The sequence below is a fragment of the Microtus oregoni genome, unplaced genomic scaffold (genome assembly GCF_018167655.1).
Source record: "Microtus oregoni isolate MIOR12 unplaced genomic scaffold, Mior012 000020F_ref0000438, whole genome shotgun sequence".
Classification (NCBI taxonomy): domain Eukaryota; kingdom Metazoa; phylum Chordata; class Mammalia; order Rodentia; family Cricetidae; genus Microtus; species Microtus oregoni.
Genome location: NW_024543079.1, coordinates 19,873,663 through 19,895,617, shown reverse-complemented (window position 1 = coordinate 19,895,617; position 21,955 = coordinate 19,873,663). Strand labels below are relative to the sequence as shown.

The 21,955-nt window shown below is 43.6% G+C and overlaps 1 protein-coding gene across 3 annotated transcripts in view; it reads right to left on the bottom strand.

The window, feature by feature from the left end:
- The window catches only part of Napb (NSF attachment protein beta), a 41,329-nt gene that overhangs the window by 7,705 nt on the left and 11,669 nt on the right, over positions 1-21,955 (bottom strand). For 2 of the 3 annotated variants that reach the window (XM_041670385.1, XM_041670384.1), the window contains exons 2-7: positions 15,880-15,959; positions 11,755-11,871; positions 9,543-9,589; positions 9,328-9,405; positions 3,696-3,751; positions 3,461-3,545 (exon numbers count right to left, since the gene is read on the bottom strand). In XM_041670385.1, the coding sequence (XP_041526319.1) occupies positions 3,461-3,545; positions 3,696-3,751; positions 9,328-9,405; positions 9,543-9,589; positions 11,755-11,871; positions 15,880-15,959 (463 nt within the window). Of the gene's footprint in view, positions 1-3,460; positions 3,546-3,695; positions 3,752-9,327; positions 9,406-9,542; positions 9,590-11,754; positions 11,872-15,879; positions 15,960-21,955 lie in introns of those variants that run through there. The other variant, XM_041670387.1, reaches the window with a different exon arrangement.

Sequence of the window (21,955 nt, the reverse complement as noted above, 5' to 3'; positions counted from 1 at the left end):
ACCGTGTCCTTTGCTTTACAGAAGCTTTTCAGTTTCAGGAGGTCCCATTTATTGTTTCTCTCAGTGTGCTACTGGGGTTATATTTAGGAAGTGGTCTCCTGTGTTCAACTGTACTTCCTACTTTCTTTTCTATGAGATTCAGTGTGGTTGGCTGTATGTTGAAGTCTCTGATCCATTTGGACTTGAGTTTTGTGCATGGTGATAGATACGGGTCTATTAAGAAGTAGTAAGGTAGGACTGAGAGAGGATCTCAGCTTTTTGGACTGAGGAATGGAAGAGAAGAGAGGAGGTCACTGGTGGCTTCTCCATCACTTCTCTGATCATTCAAGGTTCTTACCCCATATCTGACTCCTAATGTTTTGTTGATAAAGAATGATTAGATAAACACTTCAAATGTCTGTGGACAGAGGCCCAGGACAGCCAACCAACCAGGGGTGTGCAATCTGGGAAAACCCCATGGGAGCTAGGGGGCAGGGCTACTGAGTTTTATTCTTCTTTACTATAACCCAAACATAGAAATAAAGAACCTAGCATCCACAAGTTCCAGGATAAGTCAATTAAGAGAGAACAGAGGTCATAAGAGGCCTAACAAGGGTGGGAACTTCCACATCATAATGGTAAGACTCCTTTCCTCTGCCCAGGGAGAATGAGTTTCCTTCCTAGGTATTAAGAAGGCCAGAGGAGCCTGAGCTCCACCTCCACCAACAGCCCTAGCTGTCTAAACAATTAACACTGTTTAGGGCCAGTACAAAGAGGGACGATAAAAATCTGAGCAGCCTGGAGCACAATCTGAAGACCGCCAATGACAGCACAATCTGAAACTGACCACAGAGGCAGCAGACAGTTTGAGGGGACAAAATCGCAGAGGGGCGGGGGTGGGGTGGGTATCCCCCCTCCATTCCTGATCCCAAAGGCCCATGTCCTCTCTCCCTTCCCCCCCCTTTTCCCATTTACTTCCTCCAATAAAAGCCCCTCCACAGGAATTGTCACAAGGCATCTTTCTCTCCAGCCGCTCTTTTTAAATTACAATACACATCCTAACTGCCACAAATAAAGATGAAGAAGGAGCTGAATATCAATCAGCCCTTATCATTCTCTGCCTCCTGACTGTGGAGGCCACATGACCTGCTGCCTCATATTCCTGCTGCTGTGAGTTCTGACCATAAAGGATTTATACCCTGGAACTTAACACTCCCCTCCCCCGACCCCTCTGTGGTTTCGTTTTTTTTGAGACAGGATTTTTCTGTGTAACCCAGCTGTTCAGGAACTCGCTCATAACCAGGCTGAGCTTGAACTGCCTGACTCTGCCTCCCAAATGCTGAGATTAAAGGCAGTGTTACCAATGCCTGCCTAAACCTTTCTGTCTTTAAATTACTCTTGTCAGGCATTTAGTCACAGCAACACAAAAACTATGTAATATATTACTTAAATACTAAATATTAAAAATGGCAATATTTTCTGAGGATTAACTCTATATGTCAACTTGAGTAGACCATCACCCTGGATGTTTCTGAGTAAGATTTAGCATTTCAATCAACAGAGGAGAAAAGCAGACTTCCCTTCCCAACAGGGATGGGCCTCAGCCAACTTACTGATGCCTGGATCAATAAGAAGTCTAAGCAAAAGGCTGGTGAGATGGCTCAGAGGTAAAGGTGCTTACACCAAGCTGGGCAGCCTGTTCATTTCCTGGATTCCTGGTGAGAGAACTGACTTCTACAATTTTCTTTGCATTTACTCCCTGCCCCACAAACAAATGTAATAAAAATACATTTTTTTTTTAATTTAAGAAAAGGACAGCTGATCCTCCTCACTTGATAGTTCTAGAATTGAGACAAAGCTCTTTTGCATTTGAGCTAGGCTCATATAATCTGTTTTCATGATAGATCTGGGCCATCTCAACCACTACCATTGAGAGCGAACCCCTAACATCTTTCTTTTCTTCCTGCACCCCAATCTATTGGCTCTGTCTGTCTCTGGAGAACCTTAACTAATATGCTCTTTGAATTGCTCTACACACCCAGTTCAAGTCCTATTAACTAGATTCACTGCAGGATAACATACTGATCCCAACATTTATGTTAATTCAAGGGATCCAGCAGGAGGACAATCTTGAGAAGGACTGCAGGACAGACAGTTCCTGTTTTCAAATTTCTCTGTAAAGATACCTTTGTCAGAACTAAGTGATACCGGCATAAAGCTGGACGGATGGATGGAGTAGAGCCCTGGAGTGAAACAACTGCCAGACCACTGAGGAGTGTTTTTACCCAGTGACAGTGAGTAAGGTTATGTTCGCATGTTAGAGTGAAGGTGGATCCCTGGTTAACAGGCACACGAACAGCTTAACTCACTGGACCAAAGACCTGAATTACTGGTTAAAATGATTCATGATGCTCAATTTAAATATACAAGGATTCAACACCAAAATACAGATAGTAAAAAGGAAAAGACAAACTAAGAGTTCATAAAAATTAAAAATTCAGAGGCTGCCGAGATGGCTCAGTTGGTAAAGTGCTTGTTGCCTGGAGACCTAAATTTGAGTCCCAAGACCCACACATAGAAGGAGAGAACCAATTCCTTCAAGTTGTCCTCTCTTTTCCACAGGTTTTCTGTATTCCATTTTCTACACTCACATACTCCAAGCACACAAAATAAATACATGTAAAAAATTATTTTAAAGATTAAAATATCTAGATCAAGGCAAATACATAACAGAATACAAAGGAAATCCATACAATAGGAAAAAAGTGTTAAGTTATTCCTGACCATAAAGAACTTGTATCCTAATATCTAGGGCTAAAGAATTCCTAACTCTCAAAATGAAAAAGGACTCAAACATTTCACCAAAAACAGAAAACAGCCAGTGGGCACATAAAAATTAAGATAACTCATGCTGAGAGAATGAAGAAATGACCCTTCACACGCATTAAGCATCACAGAGAGATGCCAGTGGAGGTGTAGAGAAGTTGAGCCCTGGGCACTGTGCTGGGAGCGCTCAATGATTCAGTACTCTGTAAGATTCCGGTGGTCCTCAGTAAGGCAGGCTTTGGTGTACCATGAAGCCCAACAATCTCTATTCCACCCCCAAGTATGTAGCCAAAACAACTGAGAATATGTTCCCACAATAGTTAAGGACAAATGTTCGCAGCAGTATGTCCTCAATAGACCCTAAGTGGAAGCACCCCAAGTGCTTCCTAACAGATAAACATATAAACCACAGAGTAAATATTATTCAACCATGAAAAGCAATGAAACATTGACACATTACAATAAGAAGAACCTTGAGAACCTGTGACAAATGACACAAGAACAGTGTAGTATTCTATATATGTGAAAGGGTCAAGAATGGCAAATCAGGGAAACAGAAACCAGGCTGTCGTTCTTTCCAAACTTCTTTGGGAGTGCTGGGAATGTTTTAAGCAGTCGGTAGCAGTGATTGTTATAAACATAACAGTGTCCTCACCTGCTCGTAGATCTCGATGGCTTTCTGATACTGCTCCAGCTGTGCAGCGTAGGCTGCCACCTTCAGCAGACACTTGTTAGCAGAGCTGAAAGTAGCACAGTGCAGAGTAAGTGACAGCAATGAGGAGACATGGCCTGAGGCCACTTGCTTCTGGAAGAGATGCTCAGATGACAGAGATGAGTTATCCTTTACCACATATGAAAAGCCCATTACAGATATGAAGAAAAGCATGTACCTGTTAGATTCTTCTCCTTTGTAATAATCAGCAGATTGCTCATAGTGTGCAATAGCCTGAAAGTATATACATGTAATTTACAAACAATTCATTCCACGAATTGCATTTAAAAACACATAGGGGCTGGTAAGATGAATAGGTAGGTAAAAGCACTTGCTGCCAAGCCTGACACTAGAGTTTGATTCCTGGAACTCTGATGGCAGGAGGAAAGAAGGGATTCCTGCAAGTTGTCCCCTGACCTCCACAAGCATGTCATGACACATGTGCACACACAAAATAAATGAATATATGTAAGAAAAAATTAAAACTACATGTACACCAATTTTTTTCCTATAATTAAGCTTATTTCAGTGATAAATCTTTCTGAACTTGGTCTCCTCAGCAAATACAGTAAAGCATGTGGCCCTGAAGCCTCCTGGAGAAAGAATGGTTCTTGATTTCATCCAAATCTATCTGTGGAATGAGAAATGTTCCTCTTAGGCTCACATATTTGACAACTTGGCCCCAGTTCGTGGTGCAGTATGGAGAGGTTATAGGAAAGTACAGGCTTGCTGGAGGAAGCCCTCACTGAGGGTGGGCTTTAAGAGTTTACAGCCCCATCCCACTTCTACTTCCTTCTCTCATGTTTGACATTGAAGATATGATCTCTCTCTTGGCTTCCTGCTTCTACCACAATGTCTGTCACTTGCTCTCATGCCTCTCTGTCATGATGGAATCTATCCCCTTGGAACTCAAACCCAAAATAAGTTCTTTATTCCATAAATTGCTTGTGGTGATGCTGTTTCATATACAGTAACAGAAAAGTAACCAGTAGTTACTTACTCATGGTCCAGCTTCCACTGTAGTCAGGGTGGCCCCATGACTAGTTCTCTGATAGAATGCGAATAGTCAAACATCTTACTCTGTACCCTTTCTTCTTTTCCACTTTCTAAAAGTTGTAAGACATGGTCAGGTGTGGGCCGAATGAAGATGGCCGAATTCTATCAACCTGCTTCCTAACTGACCCCTTATCCCAGCATACTCATCCCTGTCAAATCTGCACCATGGAGTATTAGTTTAGAGGGCTCTGAAGCCATTATACTCTGCAACTTACTGCAACAGCTTTGGCTTTTCCTACCACCTCAAGTATCACCTAAGCAAAGGAGTTCCTTCCATTTAAAATATGTGACACCCAAGCAACACTGAAATGGCTAGAGAAGAAAGCCAGACACCCTCTCTGGGCTGTGACAAGAGTTATTAGTGAAATCAGACCCAACCAACACTTCAGAAGGTAGAGCACACTATCAGAGCTTCAAAGTATGCAAAGCAGTTAGAAGAACAGGATGGTGGTATATACTGCTTTAATAAATCTGATGAGAGAGGGGCGGAGGTGGTGCATGAATAATCCTAGCACTTGGGAGGCAGAGGCAGGTGGATCTCTATGAGTTCAAGGCCACCCTGGCCTACCGTGTTCCAGAGCAGCTACACAGAGAAACCCTGTCTTGAAAATCCAGAAGGAAAAAGAAAACAAGCCTGATGAGGATGAATCTGGAAATAAGTCGCTGCTTTTCAGGCAGTTATGGGACAACAGAGCATGTATACTGGTAAAGGCCTGAAAAACCAATGGCTTCTACAGCCCAGTTTAAAACAGGGATCAGATAAGAATTTTCTGCAGTGGCTTAAATCACACTCTGGGGTCTTGGAGTTGACTGAGCTCTGCTGGCAGTACTCAGTGATCCTGTCATAGCACAGCCACCAATGACATCAGAATGCGTGCTGTCTAGAGACTGACAGGACAACTTCATTTCCACATGATTTCAACGTTTGAAAAAGTTGATTTGGGGAGGGTGGGTCAGAGGCACATGGAAGTCAGTGGATACTCTGTGGAGCGGGTTTTCTCCTTCCACTTTGTCTGGGTTCTGGGGGTTGGACTAGTTCATCAGGCTTGCACAGCAAGTGCTTTACCCCAAGCCACCTCACTGGCCCAATTTTTATGGGTCACAAATGGTTTTGATTCTGATGATTAAGCAGTAAATCCCTTTTGCTAGCTTTCAGATATACACAAGCAAGCAATAGGTTTGCAGTCCTCTGCCTTAATTTACACAGCTTTCCCAATAAGCCCCAAGTACACAACCACTAGACTAAAGTACAGAAATAAGAAAACAACTACAAAGAAGCAGGCTTGAGAACTACACCAGAATACCCCTTTAAAAGCCTGTGTCCTCAGCCTGTCTGTAAAGTAGTGATTACAGTTCCTGGAGCCAATACCACCAAAGTCTCTAGGTTGTGGAACATCCCAAGGATACACACTGGAACAATTCTTCAATAAGATACTTCTACTCTGTATTTTAGTCACATAGCCCACCCACCTACTATGCTCTCCAAACAGATTTCTTCAGTGTTATTTATAACGGAAAAAAAAAAAAGAAACAACTTCACTGGTTCAACATGTGAGCTACATACAGTTAAAGGTAAAGGGTAGAAGTGCCAAGTCAGAAAAAGGTTAGGTACACTATGACCCCATTTTAACAGATAGAAAAGTCCATAAAAAGCAGCAGGACAATACAATCACTTGGAATCCTTCTCAGAACCACCACACACATTGTTCCATTTTCCTCAGAAGCAAGTTCTGTGAGGGAAAGCCCAGGACTGCTGTTCACCATAGCATCCTGAACCTACTGTATGGCAGGTGCTCAGTAACCAGAAGTGAATGAACAGAAGGCCCCTGCTAGACCACTGTCAACATCCAATACAAAGGACCACAGCGAAGTTATGATTGGGGGCTGGGGTGTAGCCTAATGGTAGAGTACATGCCTGAACTCTATGAAGCTTTCGATTTGATGCCTAGCCTCACCCTCTTTCCCCTTCTGGACCCTTCTTATTCTCTGAACTGCTCAGCATTGTTTCCTCTGTAATAAATGGATCAAGGCACAAAAAGCTATACCCATTTCTCTTGTAAAAAACCTGGACCACAGACCCTCTTCCTAGAGAGAGGGAGCTACCCTCTTCCTAGTTTTTCACTGAGAGCAATGAACAGGGTTGAGCTGAGCCATATGGAGCTGCTGTCTCAGATAGAAGGATTGGGGAGAAATCCATACTTAACAATTTGGTCTAACTTAATATTTATTAGGAAGATGTTCATTATAACCTTTATTTATTTATTTAGTTATTTTTAGGCAGTGCCACTGGAACTGTCCTGGAACTTGCTATGAGTTCAGGCTGACCTTGAATTTACAAAGACCCAACTGCCTCTACCTCCCAAATGCTGGTATTCAAGCCACTCCTGGCTACAAGGTTTTGTTTTGTTTTAATTATTTTATTTTTTGATATTATAATTACATCATTTTCCCCATCCCTTTTCTCCCTCCAAACACTCCTTGCTCTCTTTCAAATTTGGGGCCTATTTTTTCATTAATTGTTGTTACACATATGCTCAGTCTGTGTATCAGGGCTGACCATTTGGTACTGGATAACCAACTGGTATGCTTGTCCCTGGGGAAGACGATTTCTCTTGCGCTCAGCATTCTTTAGCTGCCCGCAGACTTTGGCTAGGGCTGAGGCCTGGGTTTTCCTCTGTCCACACTAGCGCATCTATTGCTCTCCGTGTTCAGCTGATCTTTAGGCACTCCTGCTGGTGAGGCTTTATGGATTTAGTCTCCAGGGAGACTATCTCATGGCAAACTCCCTATTCCTCTGACTCTTAAATCTTTGTTTGTTTGTTTGCTTTTTCTGAGATAGGGTCTCTCTGTGTAGCTCTGACTGTCCTGGAATTTGCTCTGTGTGTGTGTGTAAAGTATACATATTTTTTTTTAAGACAGTGCCTTGCTATGCAGCCATACTGGCCTTGAGTTTATAACTCCCTGACGGCTGGGATCACACGCACATGACACCCAGGCTTTAGTTCTTAAACTACTTTCAACAGAACAAAATACATCAGTGAAAAAAGGTGCCACCTACTGGCTAATTCATAGAATAACAAAAACAGGCCAGGTACTAGAAGTTCAAAAGGCCACCATGACAAACCAAAAATAAAAAAATGACAAGCCTAGAAGCCATTTCATTCACCCCAATTTGTGGAGCCCATGTAGAGAAGTGGTTGTGTGAAATATTCCCTGGTATAAGGAATGGGCTCCAAGCCAGAGTGCTCTTTCTGACTGCCAGGCCAGTGTGTTCCTCTGACAGCCAGGTCAGTGAGTTCCTCTGACTGCCAGGCTAGTGTGTTCCTCTGACAGCCAGGTCAGTGAGTTCCTCTGACAGCCAGGTCAGTGAGTTCCTCTGACAGCCAGGTCAGTGAGTTCCTCTGACTGCCAGGCTAGTGTGTTCCTCTGACAGCCAGGTCAGTGAGTTCCTCTGACTGCCAGGCTAGTGTGTTCCTCTGACAGCCAGGTCAGTGAGTTCCTCTGACTGCCAGGCCAGTGTGTTCCTCTGACAGCCAGGCCAGTGTGTTCCTCTGACTGCCAGGCCAGTGTGTTCCTCTGACAGCCAGGCTAGTGTGTTCCTCTGACTGCCAGGCTAGTGTGTTCCTCTGACAGCCAGGTCAATGTGCTCTTCTGACTGCCATGGGTCTAAAAGCAACCAGAATGATGCCTGTGCATATTCCACATGCTCCACAGGACCCACTCGTCAGTAAAAAGACAATATCCATCCCAGTTGCTGAGAAAATTAAGCCCCCATCACAGCAGACCTGTCCCCTCCCATCCCTTTATTAATCCTACACCAGAGATAAACTACAGACTTTATTCACTCCCCAGGCCCCAGTCCGTGCACCCAACGCACACACATGTGAGATAGCCCTCTTCAGATTAAGACCAGAGCTTCCTCAAAAAAAAAAAAAAAAATTGGGAGTGGGGCAGAGTGTGTGTGTGTGTGTGTGTGTGTGTGTGTGTATGCTGGGGGGTGAACAGCATGAAGTAAATGCAACAACTGGCAGTTGGTTTGATATCAGTCTTGCATGCTTCCTGCATCCTTGACTATGTCGGAGAGGGCAGTATGCTTGCTTATGCGTTAGCATTTGTTTAGAACCTACTATGTCTTGGCCCTTGGAACTCGGCAGATATGGCACCAAGCCCAGAGGTGGGAAGGAGACAGAAATACCAGAACTGTGAACAAGTATATGCCACAGGATGAAGGGTGAAATGTGGCGGTAAAAAGGGGTGGGGATGAGTAAAGAGTGCATTTGGGGAGGTATCATCTGGCTAAGTATTCCTGGGGTCTACAATCTTAATTAGGGGGCCGTCAGCTGGAAAGGGTGATGAAGGACACAAGGAGTCAGCGTGTGGGTGTGCGAGGAAGAGTTGGACAAGCAGAGGAAACAGCTGGTACCCAGGTCCCAGGGCAGTGGCTAGAGCAAGGTGGACAGAGAAAGCGGATGCTTTCAACATCTCCAGAGCCTCAGAGAACTTGGCAGACAGGTGGCAAGTCTTTTGACTATTCTGACATGAATCAAAGCACAAACAACAGGTAAGCTCAGTATCTCTCTGGCACTCTAGGTAAAGAGTCCCTTTACTCTGCCAGCTAGGCCTAGGCAGTCTCCTCCAGGACACCTGTAATGATTCTGGACTACTCCAATCAGCTGGGAAAGAGCAGGAGAGGATTCCTAAGAGGCCAAGCATCTACCTTCTACACCGAGCTCATAAGCGTGGCCAGTGCTCACCTTCTCAATGTCCACAAGCTCAGTCTCATAGATCTCTGCAATCGTGATGTGATGCTTGGCTGCGATTGTAAACCTTCCCTAGGGGAGAGAGCAGAGTCATCCACCTGCCTTACCGACACAAAACACCGATCAGTTTGAGAACAGGAAGAAAAACATAACTCTAAAGCAGCTCAAGGATGCCACCCCACAGCCATTCAAGCAATGCAATGTCTTACCATGTCTGTGTAAATGTCGATGGCTGCATTTAAGCAGTTGATAGCCTCTGAAGCGTGGGCATTTAAGAAAAACAATGAAAAATTCATTCAGTGAAAGAGGGTTCAGCTGAGCCTGTTACCTGGCTGTTACTGCTGGCAGGAGGTAAAATCTGGGGTAGTGGGTCAGCAGGCTGGTTAGTGGGGGCAGACAGTCATGCACAGTCCAGACTCATTAGTGTGGCTTTGTTCCTAGCAGCTGCACTGGGATTTAAAGGCGTGGGGCTGCAGTAATCCTGGCTCAGTAACTCTTAGGGAGTCCATCCAGGTGGCAGATTCTATTACAAGGGAAACAAGATCACAGGGATTGCCACCCACACTGGTAAATCAAACCTACTACTGTACAAGGTCAATGCAGCCTTCATTAATACCATGTGTGTTATATTAATTTTGGAAAATATCACTTCATCACAAGAAAGACCATTTCAACAGTCTCCACTCTTCATGTGGCCAACATCAAAAGCACTTTGTAATGCTTACTCAACTCTTTCTTTTTAAGGGAAGAATGTTTCTTTTGGCTTGTGACTTAATAGGCAGCCCATGACAAGAAGGTCCTGCAGCAGGAACATGAGGCAGCTGGTCAAACTGTACTCAGTCAGGAGTGTGAATCTAATAAGCCAAATATGCAAATGTGTATACCACTCCAAGATGCTAAACTTTGGTATACTAACAGTTACGCTGGAATGCACATCCAAGAAATGAATGGAAAACTTTACAATGACGACGCTAGTAAGTTATATTCGTTTCCTAAAACATTGAGCCACAAAGTTTCCTCTCACAGAACAGTGTGGCTGACAGTACCAAGTTTGCCTTCAGTTTGAAGGAGACAGCAAGGAAACAGAAAAGTGACTTCCCTGAAGTGTTTTTAAAAGTGTACACTCGCAGCTGTACCTCTCCAATCAGAGGAAAACAGAGCGCGGTTATCTACACCACCACTCAGGCCCAGCATTCCCACTTCAGCGCCTCCCTTCCAGTGTTCTGGATGTGTTTCCACGTGCATATGTTTTTTTTTTTTTTTAAGAAATTGTGGCCACATAACACTCAGTTCCTTAATTTAATTAGCAAGTGAACATTTACCAGGTCAACAAACATTCTATAAATCCAAGCACTTTGTTTTTTTGAGGTAGGATCTCATAGCCCAGGCTGGTATGCAACTCCCAAGCCTCCAGCCTCGTTTCCCAAGTGTAGGGATCACAGGTGTGCGTCATTACAGCCAGCCCCAAACCAAGCAGGGCTTGGATGCTTGTGTGATAATATTCTATAATATGAAGTCATTCTGCTCACCTACTCTGCTCATACCTGCTGTGCCCAGTCTCTCACTTTTGGAAATAAAAATATAATTATTTTACAATAAATCTTTATACAAAAAAGCTTGATGACATTTTTCTTTGGGATATATTTCTAGAAATTTAGACTTTTGTGTTAAACTAAATAAACTACAGAAGAAAAGAAGACTCAAGATAACCATATACATGGATGAGATCTTAATACCTTTAGTTTAATCATTCTTGAAAGAGAAGTAACATTTGAAAAAATTTTATTAATAAATGTCCAATATTCTTTTCTATTAAAAAAAAAAGCTTTGAAAAGCACTTAGAAAAACAATGAAAAAGCTGGGCAGTGGTGGCGCATGCCTTTAATCCCAGCACTTGGGAGGCAGAGGCAGGCGGATCTCTGTGAGCTCAAGGCCAACCTGGTCTACAACAGTTAGTTCCACAGAGAAACCCTGTCTCAAAAAAAGAAGAAAAAAAGAAGAAGAAAAACAATGAAAAGAGTGTTGTGTGGTTAAGACACCTTTTAACCACTGGATACTACACCCCTTCCCTAAGTAAAATACATTTAGGAGGACGGAAACACCAGGATTTCCTTCTTCGTTCAAGAACATATTTCATAAAAATAAAGATAAGGTTACTATGAACCCAGCATGTGAGAGGCTGAGGCAGGGGAGTGCAGAGCTTTGAGTTTGAGGCCAGCTTTAGCTTTAAGATGAAAAACTGTTCAAATGTTCCTCAACTCCTCCACATTGATATCTTTATGATTAGACATTATTAAAATGACCAAAATTTATTTCTTAGTCCATAATGCAAGAATTGTTATTACCAGGGTCCAGCACAGCACACCAGCCTCAACACTACAGAAGACGCTGCTGGCCAGAGACACAGATAAGTGGCCTTACCTTGAGGGTCTGCCTTCTTGTAAGCATTTCCAGCATCCACAAAGCTGGTAGCGGAGTCATGTTTGCTCTGAAGCTGCATATGGAGCTTGGCGGCTTGACAAAACGCATTTCCTGCAGCTGAAAGAGATGTCACAATTAAACAGTGAGGAACAGCTTCCCAAAAGACTCCAGGCTCCACACAGAAAAGATACAGGACTCTAAAAAGAATCCCTGCAGTCAGAGACCGCATGCATCAAGACAAGTGGAACTGGGTGTTGGCCATTTTTCCTTGATAGTTCCAGAGGACCTGCCAAACATCCTGGGCACCGAGCCACCTTTTTCTGACCCACCACTCAATGACTGACAGCCAGCATTTAGGATCTTGAGCTCTTTCCCACACCATAAGATCAGCCCAACGAGGGGCACTTTGGCCTCACACAGCTAAAGAAAGGCTAAGCCCCAAAGCCAAGGCTATTCATCTACCCATTTCTCAATCCCAGGGTCCATGTTACTCGAGTGTCACTGTTCAATCTGCTCCACTAGAAAAACATGACTTAGAAAGGCATAAAAGCTTATGGCAATGGTTCTCAACCCACCTAATCCTGCAACCCTTTAATACAGTTCCTCATGTGGGGGTGATTCTTAATCATAAAATTATTTTCATTGCTACTTCATCTGTAACTTTGCTACTGCTATAGATTACAAAGTAAATACCTGTGTTTTCTGATAGTCCTAGGCAACCCCTATGAAAAGGTCATTCGACCTCCAAGGGGTTGAGAAGCACTTAAAGTTAAAAGTACTAGAGGAAAGAAGATGTGGTTTGCTAGGACAGGATCTTGCCTTCCCTGAAGTTCCACTCATAATCCTCTTCTGCCTCAGCCTCCCAAGTGTCAGAACTACAGACAGGCATGTGCTGCCATGCCCAGGCTCATGTTCTGAAAGCTTCATCTCCAGCTGGCGGTGCTATTTTAGTTAGTCCTAGAAGCTTTAAGAGGTGTGCCTAAGTGAAAAAAACAAAAAAAACAAAACAAGGTCACTGAGGGCTGGGACTGAGACTTGTCAGGGCCACCTTCCTTTCCTTGCTCTTGCTTCCTATCCACAATAAGACAGCTCCTCTACCACCACCACCCCCACCACTCCATGACACTCTACCCTACCCATGCACACGGGGTCAAACAAGCAGACTGAGCCCCCAAACCGGTGAGCTAAGTGAGCCTCTCTTCCTTCACGCTGTTCTGGGTATTCTCCTCCCAGCTAGAAGCTGTACTAACATCACAAAGCAGAAGAAGTGTACTCTGCTAAGGAACCACTTGCTTTAAATTTACCTGTAAGAAATCAAACATCCAATTCTGTGAAACTTTAGTTGTCTCCCTTGTCCCAAACACTGTCCTCACAGGCATTAACCTGATCATCATCAAGGAAAGGAAGCCACACAAACCCTGTAGCCTGCTCCAGTTCAATTCTTGTCTTATGCTTCTGTTTCTGACACAAGAGTACACATGAAATTGGCCCCCACTCTTCATATTATGGAATCGAATACCCAATGTAATGTATTACCCATTAGGGCCTTTAAGGAAGTTGTTAATTCATGAGTATTCCACACTTATGAGTGGAAGTAGTACCATTACAGAAGACACTGAAAGGAGCAAGTTGCCTTGTAGGATGAAGCAAGAAGAAGCTGTCTTGGAAGCAGAGAGGAGTCCTCACCAGATGCTGAATCTGCTGGCACCTTGATCTTGAACTCTTCTGCCTCCAAAGTTGTGAGCAATATATTTCTATATTTTATAAATTACTCAGATGAAGGTATTTGGTTCCAGCAGCAGAAAATGACTAAGGGGGACACTGACCAATGAGAACTGGCCTTACAGCTAGAGCTGGATCAGAATAACCCCCTGCTGGCAACTGGAGAGCCACACCAGAGATAAAAGACTGAGAGGTGCCAAGGCCAGGCTAGCTGCAAGAATAAGCCAGCAGATCAGCTTTGATGGTCTCTGCCTTGGAAGAATGCAGTGACCTAGACCTGACATGAAGTTGGGAGGCTCTGGCTCCGGAAGCACTGGTGCAGACACATCTCTCCTTGGCACACCCTGTACTCCAGCACATTGCTTACTTCTCTACAGCTTCCACCAGCATTGCTCTTCCTGCACTTACTGTCATGGCCTGCCCTTTTTCCTGCTTGGGTACAGTGCAACAGCCAGTTCCTCTGGGCTACCTCAATCTTGAAGATAATACTTAGTGCTGGCTTTCCCTTTTCATGTCACCACTTTATCACTTGGAACACATATTCTGGTCACTGCTAGCAAGGCAAGTCTCTCTCGATCTGCAAGTGTTCTTAAGGAGAATGGCCTCTGGGAGGCTACCCGGTGTGTCACAGTTTGAATAGCGGCTGAATCATTATGAGAGTATAGTATAGCAGCTTAATCATTATAAAAGAATTTTTAAACTTATAAGAGACAAAATTGTGTCATGATCACCACCAGAGCAATTCAGGGCCTCGTGTTTATTTATTCAATTAACAATAAATATACTGAATATCTACCGCATCAGAGACACAATGTGGACCCTGGAGATGCAGTCAGAACGGAAAACACATAAACACTCTGACCTTCAAAAGTACATGCTAGTGAGGGCCACCATGTAATAAATACATGCAAATATAAATAACTAAAACACCATGTAACTTCCATGTTTTTGCTAGGTGGTAATGTGGGCAGTGAAGAGTAGCGAGTTTCCAGAAAGAAGATTATTGACTATAAGGGGTAGTCAAAAGTGAACTAGCTGAGAAGATAACATTTGAAGCTGGACCTGAAGAAAGACGTAAACAAGGGCAAAGTATGCAGAGAGAGGAAACAGCACATGCCAAGGCTCTGGAGTGGGAGCCCAGAGCACGAGCAGATGAAGTCAGAAAAGGAAGAAGACAGTCCTGGAAGGTCAGTGTACAAACCCAATACATGACCTGACTTACTGAACCTCTCAGTAAGACTGTCTGGGAGTTAAGCAGGGTGGCACATGCTACTATCCCAGCACCTGGGAGACGAGGGAGGAAGATGGCTCTAAGTACAAGATCTATCTGGGCTTATAATGAGTGCCAGAGCAGCCTGGGCTACATAGTCTGACACTATCTCAAAATAAAACTGAGAAAGGGCAGAACACAGGGACATTGGGGACACTACCCTACACTACCCTGGCAACAGACAGAGGCAGGGTACATGGAAGGTTTCCACAGTTACATAAAGGACAGGGGTCTTTCTAGGTGAATTTCCTAGCACTCTTGGGTAAGATTACTTTTCACCCGTGATTATAGGACTTGAATAGAAAAGATGGGCTGGTGGGACGATTCTGTTTATCTTCCATTTGTTCTTTAGTAAAATACAATGTGGGCATAGATTCTTCTGAAACCCTTCCATCTCCCTTTAAACTAAAGCTCTACTGCAAAGTAAGCTGATAAAGGAACTTAAGAGCCAGAATCAGCCTTTCAGATCCACCCAGCTCAAAAGCATCTTCTCCTTTGAAACAAAGTCTGCCTTATAGGCAATGGATAACAGCGGCTAGTAAAAGCTAGTAAAAACAGCTGTTGGCCAGGCAGGAGACCCATGCTCTCTCTGGCCCAAGGATACCTCCGCATTCTCCTGCATAAGGATCCCATCACCATCTGAGCTATAGAAGTTTCCAAGGGAAAAGCAGGTATTTTTCTCTCTAGTTAGCAAGGACAATCCCCTCAGACAAGGAGAAGAATCTTAGTGTGAGGGCTTAACTTAAAGAATGTGCTAGCTAATGGGGCTTATGCAGTCACTCCGTTTTCAGTGAATTCAGAGTAGAGAATTGCTTTGAAATTCTCAACTCATGCTAAGGCATTTCTATCTATCTTGTTATTTCCCAATGAGTTTTCCTATAATTATGGCATTGTGTTTATTGGAATACAATTCTAGCCCATGAAATGCTTCTTTCAGATTCCACAAGCCTTGTAGAAACCGAGGGAGACATTGTCCTGATGGTCAACCTTGAAACCAGGTTAGTTACCTGAGATGAAGATCCTCTCAGCACCAACGCCTGATCTGGGACTAACAGGCTCACTCACTCTTTAACGGGATGCACAGTCCTGTCTTCAAGTATTTACCTAATAAGTAAACAAAATGTTGTACATACCACTCCAGTTCTTGGCCATCTTGAACATATTTGCGGCTCTGGTATACATTTCACATGCCTCTTCTATTCTCGTGTTCCCTCTAAGAGAAATTTAAATACGAGGTTATACTTGTTGTTAACCACCTACATCTCTCCCCGCTCCCTGAAACAATGAGATTATTTTATTAGTTATTATGGAATTATTATTATATCATTATAACCCTGAAACACTCAATGAGCTTTTCTGTTCTCACTACAGAAAGAATATTAACAGCTGACCCCAAATTCCAGATGAGAAGGCTGAAGAATGCTAAAGTTACTGTCCTAGGCCACACACTAGATGTCATAAAAATGGCACCTACACAAAGATCTGGTGAATCCAGAGTCCACAACCTTAACTAGAGTGTTCTATGTATAATAAACGTAACTTTTGGGTCAGTGGTTAAAAACACTTGTTCTTGCAGAGGACCTGGGTTTAGTTCCAATCACTTGTATGGAGGCTTACAACCTCCATACAACTAGTTCCAGGAGGATTTGATACCCTCTTCTGACCTCTGTGGGCAGCAGGGATGATGGTGGTAGGCATACATACATATGGGCAAAATACTCATACAAACAAAAATAAATATATCCAAAAGTTTTTAGAAATTTAAGTTTTCTATCAGGCTGGGTAAATAGACTTCTTATATTAGAAATTTATTTCTCAAAGAAGATTGCATTTTGAAGAGCGAAGATACTTCATCCTGCCATTCTTTAACTATTTAGCATAAAACCCAAAAGCCAGATGTGGTGGTCCAGGCCTGTAAACCCCCCACATTGGAATGGCAAAGGCAAGAGGATGGTGAGTTCCAGACCAGCTTAAATGCAATAGTGAGACTCTGTCTGAAAAGCAACCATCCAACCCCCAGAAAATCCACAAAACTATCAGTTCTGGCAGGAGCCAGCCTGTTTCCAACATGGAAGAACCTCAGAGCCCATCCTCACCAGGTACAGAAAAGCACTGTGTAAAGATCTTAAGAGGACATTCCACAAGCAGCTAAAAATACATGTAGTTCTAGAAAGTTCTTCACTGGGCAGCCAATCCCTACTGATAGATAGCTTAATTTTTATTTATTTTTAATTACAAAAATTATTTTGTGTATGAGTGTTTTGTTGGCATATATCTCAGAAGGGGCATCAAAGCTCCTTGAACTGGAATTACAGATGGTTGTGAGTTACCACATGGATGTTGGGACTTAAACCCAGGTCCTCCAAAAGAGTCACCATTTGCTCACTGAGCCATCTCTCCAGCCTCTAGGGGACAGATTTATACACTCAGCAGTTTCTTCATACATAAAGCCAAATTAGTCTTTGGTGGTTACCTAGTGTCTCTGAGTTCAACTCTTTTTCTAATTAGCTCGGGCTCTTCCACACAGACATTTGTCTATTTTGTCTATCTACACTGCAAAAATAAAATCTCAAAGGAAGACAGACCAAGGCCCAAGAGACTCTGACTGTGCAGCACAGACAATGAGGACTTCAGAGTGGAGCTTGGAAACACAGACTTTACAGGGAGTGGACATCTCCAGGGAGCTCCTGAGCAGTGAGCCAGTACAGCTACGGAAGAGCTTGTGGAGTAGAATCTCTCTCCTTGGCTCCACTGCCAAGCAAGTACACAACATTCTTCCCCGACCTACAGACTTCCACCATGTGAGGAAAGTAAAAGGTCACACCAGATGCCAGCACCATGACTTTACAGGTTTTACTCTCTAGAACTGAGAGTCAGTCTCTGGTATTCTGATGTCACAAGACCAGAGGTAAAACATCAAAGCCAAGAGTGAGGGGAAGGGTGTGTTGTTTCATTTGGGGTGGTTACTGTCATGGTCGCACAACTCCACTTTGCAAAGATTTTCAGAAATCAGCTAATACTTCAGACAGACAAACTATCATCCAGGTGAATTTTATCTCAATAAATTGCTACTCCTGCCTGCCAAATAAAATAACCTGGGTCCATGTCACAAAAGGAATAACAGGATGTCATCAAGCTGTTCCAAAAATGAACAGCCAAAACAAGCAAAGTTTTCAACCTCAACCTTCAGGTTCCTTTTCTCTGTTTTCAATATACATTAATTAAAAAAAGATTTATTTTCTTTATGTGTATTCATGTTTTTCCTGCATTTATGAATGTGCATCATTTGTGTGTCTGGTGCCCACAAAAATTAGAAGAGGGTGTCAGGTCCCTGAAACCAGAGTCACAGAAGGTTGTGAGCTGCTGTGTAGGTGCTGGGAACTGAACTCAGATACTCTGGAAGAACAGCTGGTGCTCTTAAGCCCTGAGCCATCTCTCCAGTCCATCCTCATTTTTTTTCTTTTTTTTAAGAGCAATGAACTTAATAGGCTTCCCTAGTGGAAAATTCCTCATGAGAAGTTTCTCACTTTTAGTCATAGCTCCACAGAGTTAACACGAGTGAGCTTTTCCCCGTGTCTTGTTTTTCTGTCAAGTACTAGGAATCTTTAACTGTAATTACAGTGTAGTGCAGCCATTCTTATTAAGTTTCTAAATAAAACTAGCTTAATTAAAGTGTACCTTATCCTACTTTCAAGTAGAGATGTGAACAACAAAACTCCTGTGCCGTGCTAAGTTCACACTAGATGTTGCCACATCAGGCCATTTTTTTAAATCATCATATATCATAATAATCAGAGGAGACACTACCTTTATCTCACTGGCATCTGTGACAAGAGACAAGGACAATGGCCACTTTGGTCATTCAGCACAAGCTATCAGGGGAGCTGATTCCTGACTCCAAAGTTAGAGATCTTTGTGCAAAGGCTGAATGAGCTGGCTGGATTAGATCAAGAGGCACTTACCTGTCCTGAACAGAATTACCACAGCATACTCAATGCTAGTAAAGGGGCTGGAACGATGGTTTCGTGGTTAAGAACACATACTGCTCTTGCGGGAGACCTGAGTTTGGTTCCCAGCACCCACACTGAGTGGATCACAACAGCCTGCAACTCTAGATCCAGATCTCATGCCTCTGACTTCAGGAGGTACCTGCACTCATATGCACATTCCCATACACAGATACACAGAAGTACACATAAAAATCAATCTTAAAAAGACAATTGAAGAAAGTCAGGCATCAACATCTGGAAGGCAGAGGCATAATGATCAGGAGGTTTAAAGGTCATCCTCAGTGAGTTTGAAGCCAATCTGTGCTACATGAGAACCTGTCTCAAAACAAATAACAACAAAACATCTAAGAAAGACTCATTATCAAAAAATGAGAATACAGTCTGGGGAGGTGGCTCAGCTGGTAGAGTACTTAGTTGCCTAGCACACACAAAGTCCTGTGTCTGATCCTCACCCAATCCATAGACTGTACATGATGGCCTGTACCTGTATTACTAGCACTTGGAAAATAAAGGCAAGTGGATCAGAAGTTCAGGGTCATCATCCACCATACAATGAGTCTGAGGCCAGACCTGGAAACATGAGGCTTTGTCTTCAAAGGGGTGAGGGGGGGTACTTTAGGAAGCCATATAAAAACAAAAGGTAGGCTTCTGATAGGTAAAGATTTTTGTCACTTAAGACTGGCAACCTAAGTTCAATCTCCAAATCCATGTAGTGGTGGAAGGAAAGAACAGACTCCACAAATGACTCTAACTGTAAACCTTTTGGGAAATGTCTTTAAAAGTATCCCAATTACTTACTTCACGTACATGAACATTAAATATTACACGCTTTAAAGAGCACTACTCAGAATTTATATTCAAATAATTCAACTGATGGCTAAGTATTCGAATATTCTTGGATCTGAAAAGTATCTCTGTTACAAGGTAACATAAGTAACAATATGTCAGCACACAGCACTAAGTGGCAGGAAGAAAACTGAACTGAGATAAACTCAGTGTCTTTTGGTATCAGGAGTTTCTGACTTTGAACAAGGAAACACCTTCTCCACCAAGAAAGGAAACAGGAGCAGGCATAAGACCTGCCTCCACCTGATGCCCCAGCTTGGCACCTCTTTCATTTCGGAGCCAGGAGCTTCTTGGCTACTTACTGAGCAAATGGCTGCTAACGAGGCAGGTCAAAATGTTCACAAAAACCCCAGCTTTAGGGATGAAGATGCCTGCGACAGCATATCCAGCCCCACCCTGTTCCACTGTGGTCAAAGGCAGCCCACTAAGGGTCAGTGAACAGCAAAGCTGTCAAAACCCAATTAATCCCCCAATCCTCTGAAGTCCTACTTTCCCCAGCCTGAATCATCACTGTTTGGAGCACCGAGCCACACTGGCAACAGTAATACATACTATTTTAAAACTGTGGGTGGGAGGACGGGGGTATCAAAGTAGAGTTGTGGGAATTAATGGCACACACACATCATGAGATGTACCCAAAAGAAAAGGTGACAACTGCAGAGGCAGAAATAAAGCTGCCTCTAAAAATCACAAGATATTAGAGTAGAAATATCTCCAATAATGACAATTACAGCAATGTATCAGTGTGCAGGCACAACCAGAATTCCGGTCTATAATTAGGATACCCTGAGGGCTATCCAGCCACACCAAACTCCAAAGACAAGGACCACTGAGCTTATTACTGGGACCCACAGTGAGGTGTGTGCAGGAGGCTGTCACCCAAGACAAAGCTTCTTCACTAGCAGGAACTTTTCATTAGCCTAACCTGCAGGGAAAGGTCAGCACAAGGCCTGGCACAGAGGTTTGATGGAGGAAGGTCATTGGCTAATAAAGGAACTGCCTTGGCCCATTTTATTGGTTAGAAGATAGGTGGGAGGAGTGAACAGAACAGAACGCTGGGAGGAAGAGGAAGTGAGTTCAGACTCCACAGCTCTCCTCTCGGGAGCAGACGCCTGAGAGAGACGCCATGCTCCGCTCCCGGGCAGACACATGCCATGAAGCAAGCCGCCAGGTTAGACATGCTGAACCTTTCCCGGTAAGACTGGTGCTCACAGATTATTAGAGATGGGTTGATCGAGATAACAGAATTAGCCAGTAAGGGCTAGAGCTAAAGGGCCAAGCAGTGTTTAAATGAATACAGTTTGTGTGTTGTTATTTCAGAGCATAAGCTAGCCAGGCTGCCGGGGTGCTGGGAACGCAGCCCTGCAGCCCCGCCACCCTTATTACTACAGAGGTTACAATGTTAATGCTAGCTTGCTGTGTGGATGGGAGAATCTGCCTGCATCACTGCTTTTTGTTGCTGCTGGTGGTGGTTACACTGGGATTTTTGTTTGTTTGTTTGTTTTGGGGGGTGTTGCTACTGATGTTTGTTTTGACACAAGGTCTTGCTCTATATAACCCAGGAAAGCCTCAAAAAAGATCCTGCTGCCTCGCCAGCCCCAGGATTACAGGCATGCAGTAGTAAGCCCAGCTCCACATACCAATTTTTCTTTTCATTTTATTTATTTTTTTAAGACAATCTTTTCTGATTTTACATACCATTCCCAGTTTCCACTCCCTTCCCTCCTCACACTCCCCTTACCTCCCCCCGCCCCACTCCTTGGAGTGGGTAAGGTTTCCCATGGGGAGTCAACAAAGTCTGGCACTTTAAGGCAGGACCAAGGCCCTCCTCACTGTATCTAGGCTGAGCAAGGTATCCCTCCAAAGAACATAGCCAGTTCAAGCACTAGAGATAAATCCTGGTCCTAGTGACTGCCCAAGCCACACAACTGTCACCCATATTCAGAGGGCCTACTTTGGTCTTATGCAGGTTCCCCCCCAGTCATTCTGGAATCAGTGTGCTCCCACTAGCTCAGGTCAGCTGTTTCTGTGGGTATCCCCATCATGGTCTCAAGCCCTTTGCTCTATTATTGCTCCTCCCTCTCTTCGACTGAACTCTGGGGAGCTCGGCCCAGTGCTTGTGGAGGCCAGAAAATGTGAGCCTATTTCCACGTTGACCAAAGGTCAGAGAGTTGGAACTTTTCTCTAGTTCCTTCAAGAAATATGGAGGAGCTTGGATATACAGGCTAGCAAAGCCTGAGAGTGCTATAAACAGAGCTTACTGTGCCATTGCAGTGGGGGTAGAGAAGGCTACAATGCTGATATAGATGTAAACAGTGAAGGTGTTCATACCAGGTTTCAGAGGGAAACAAAG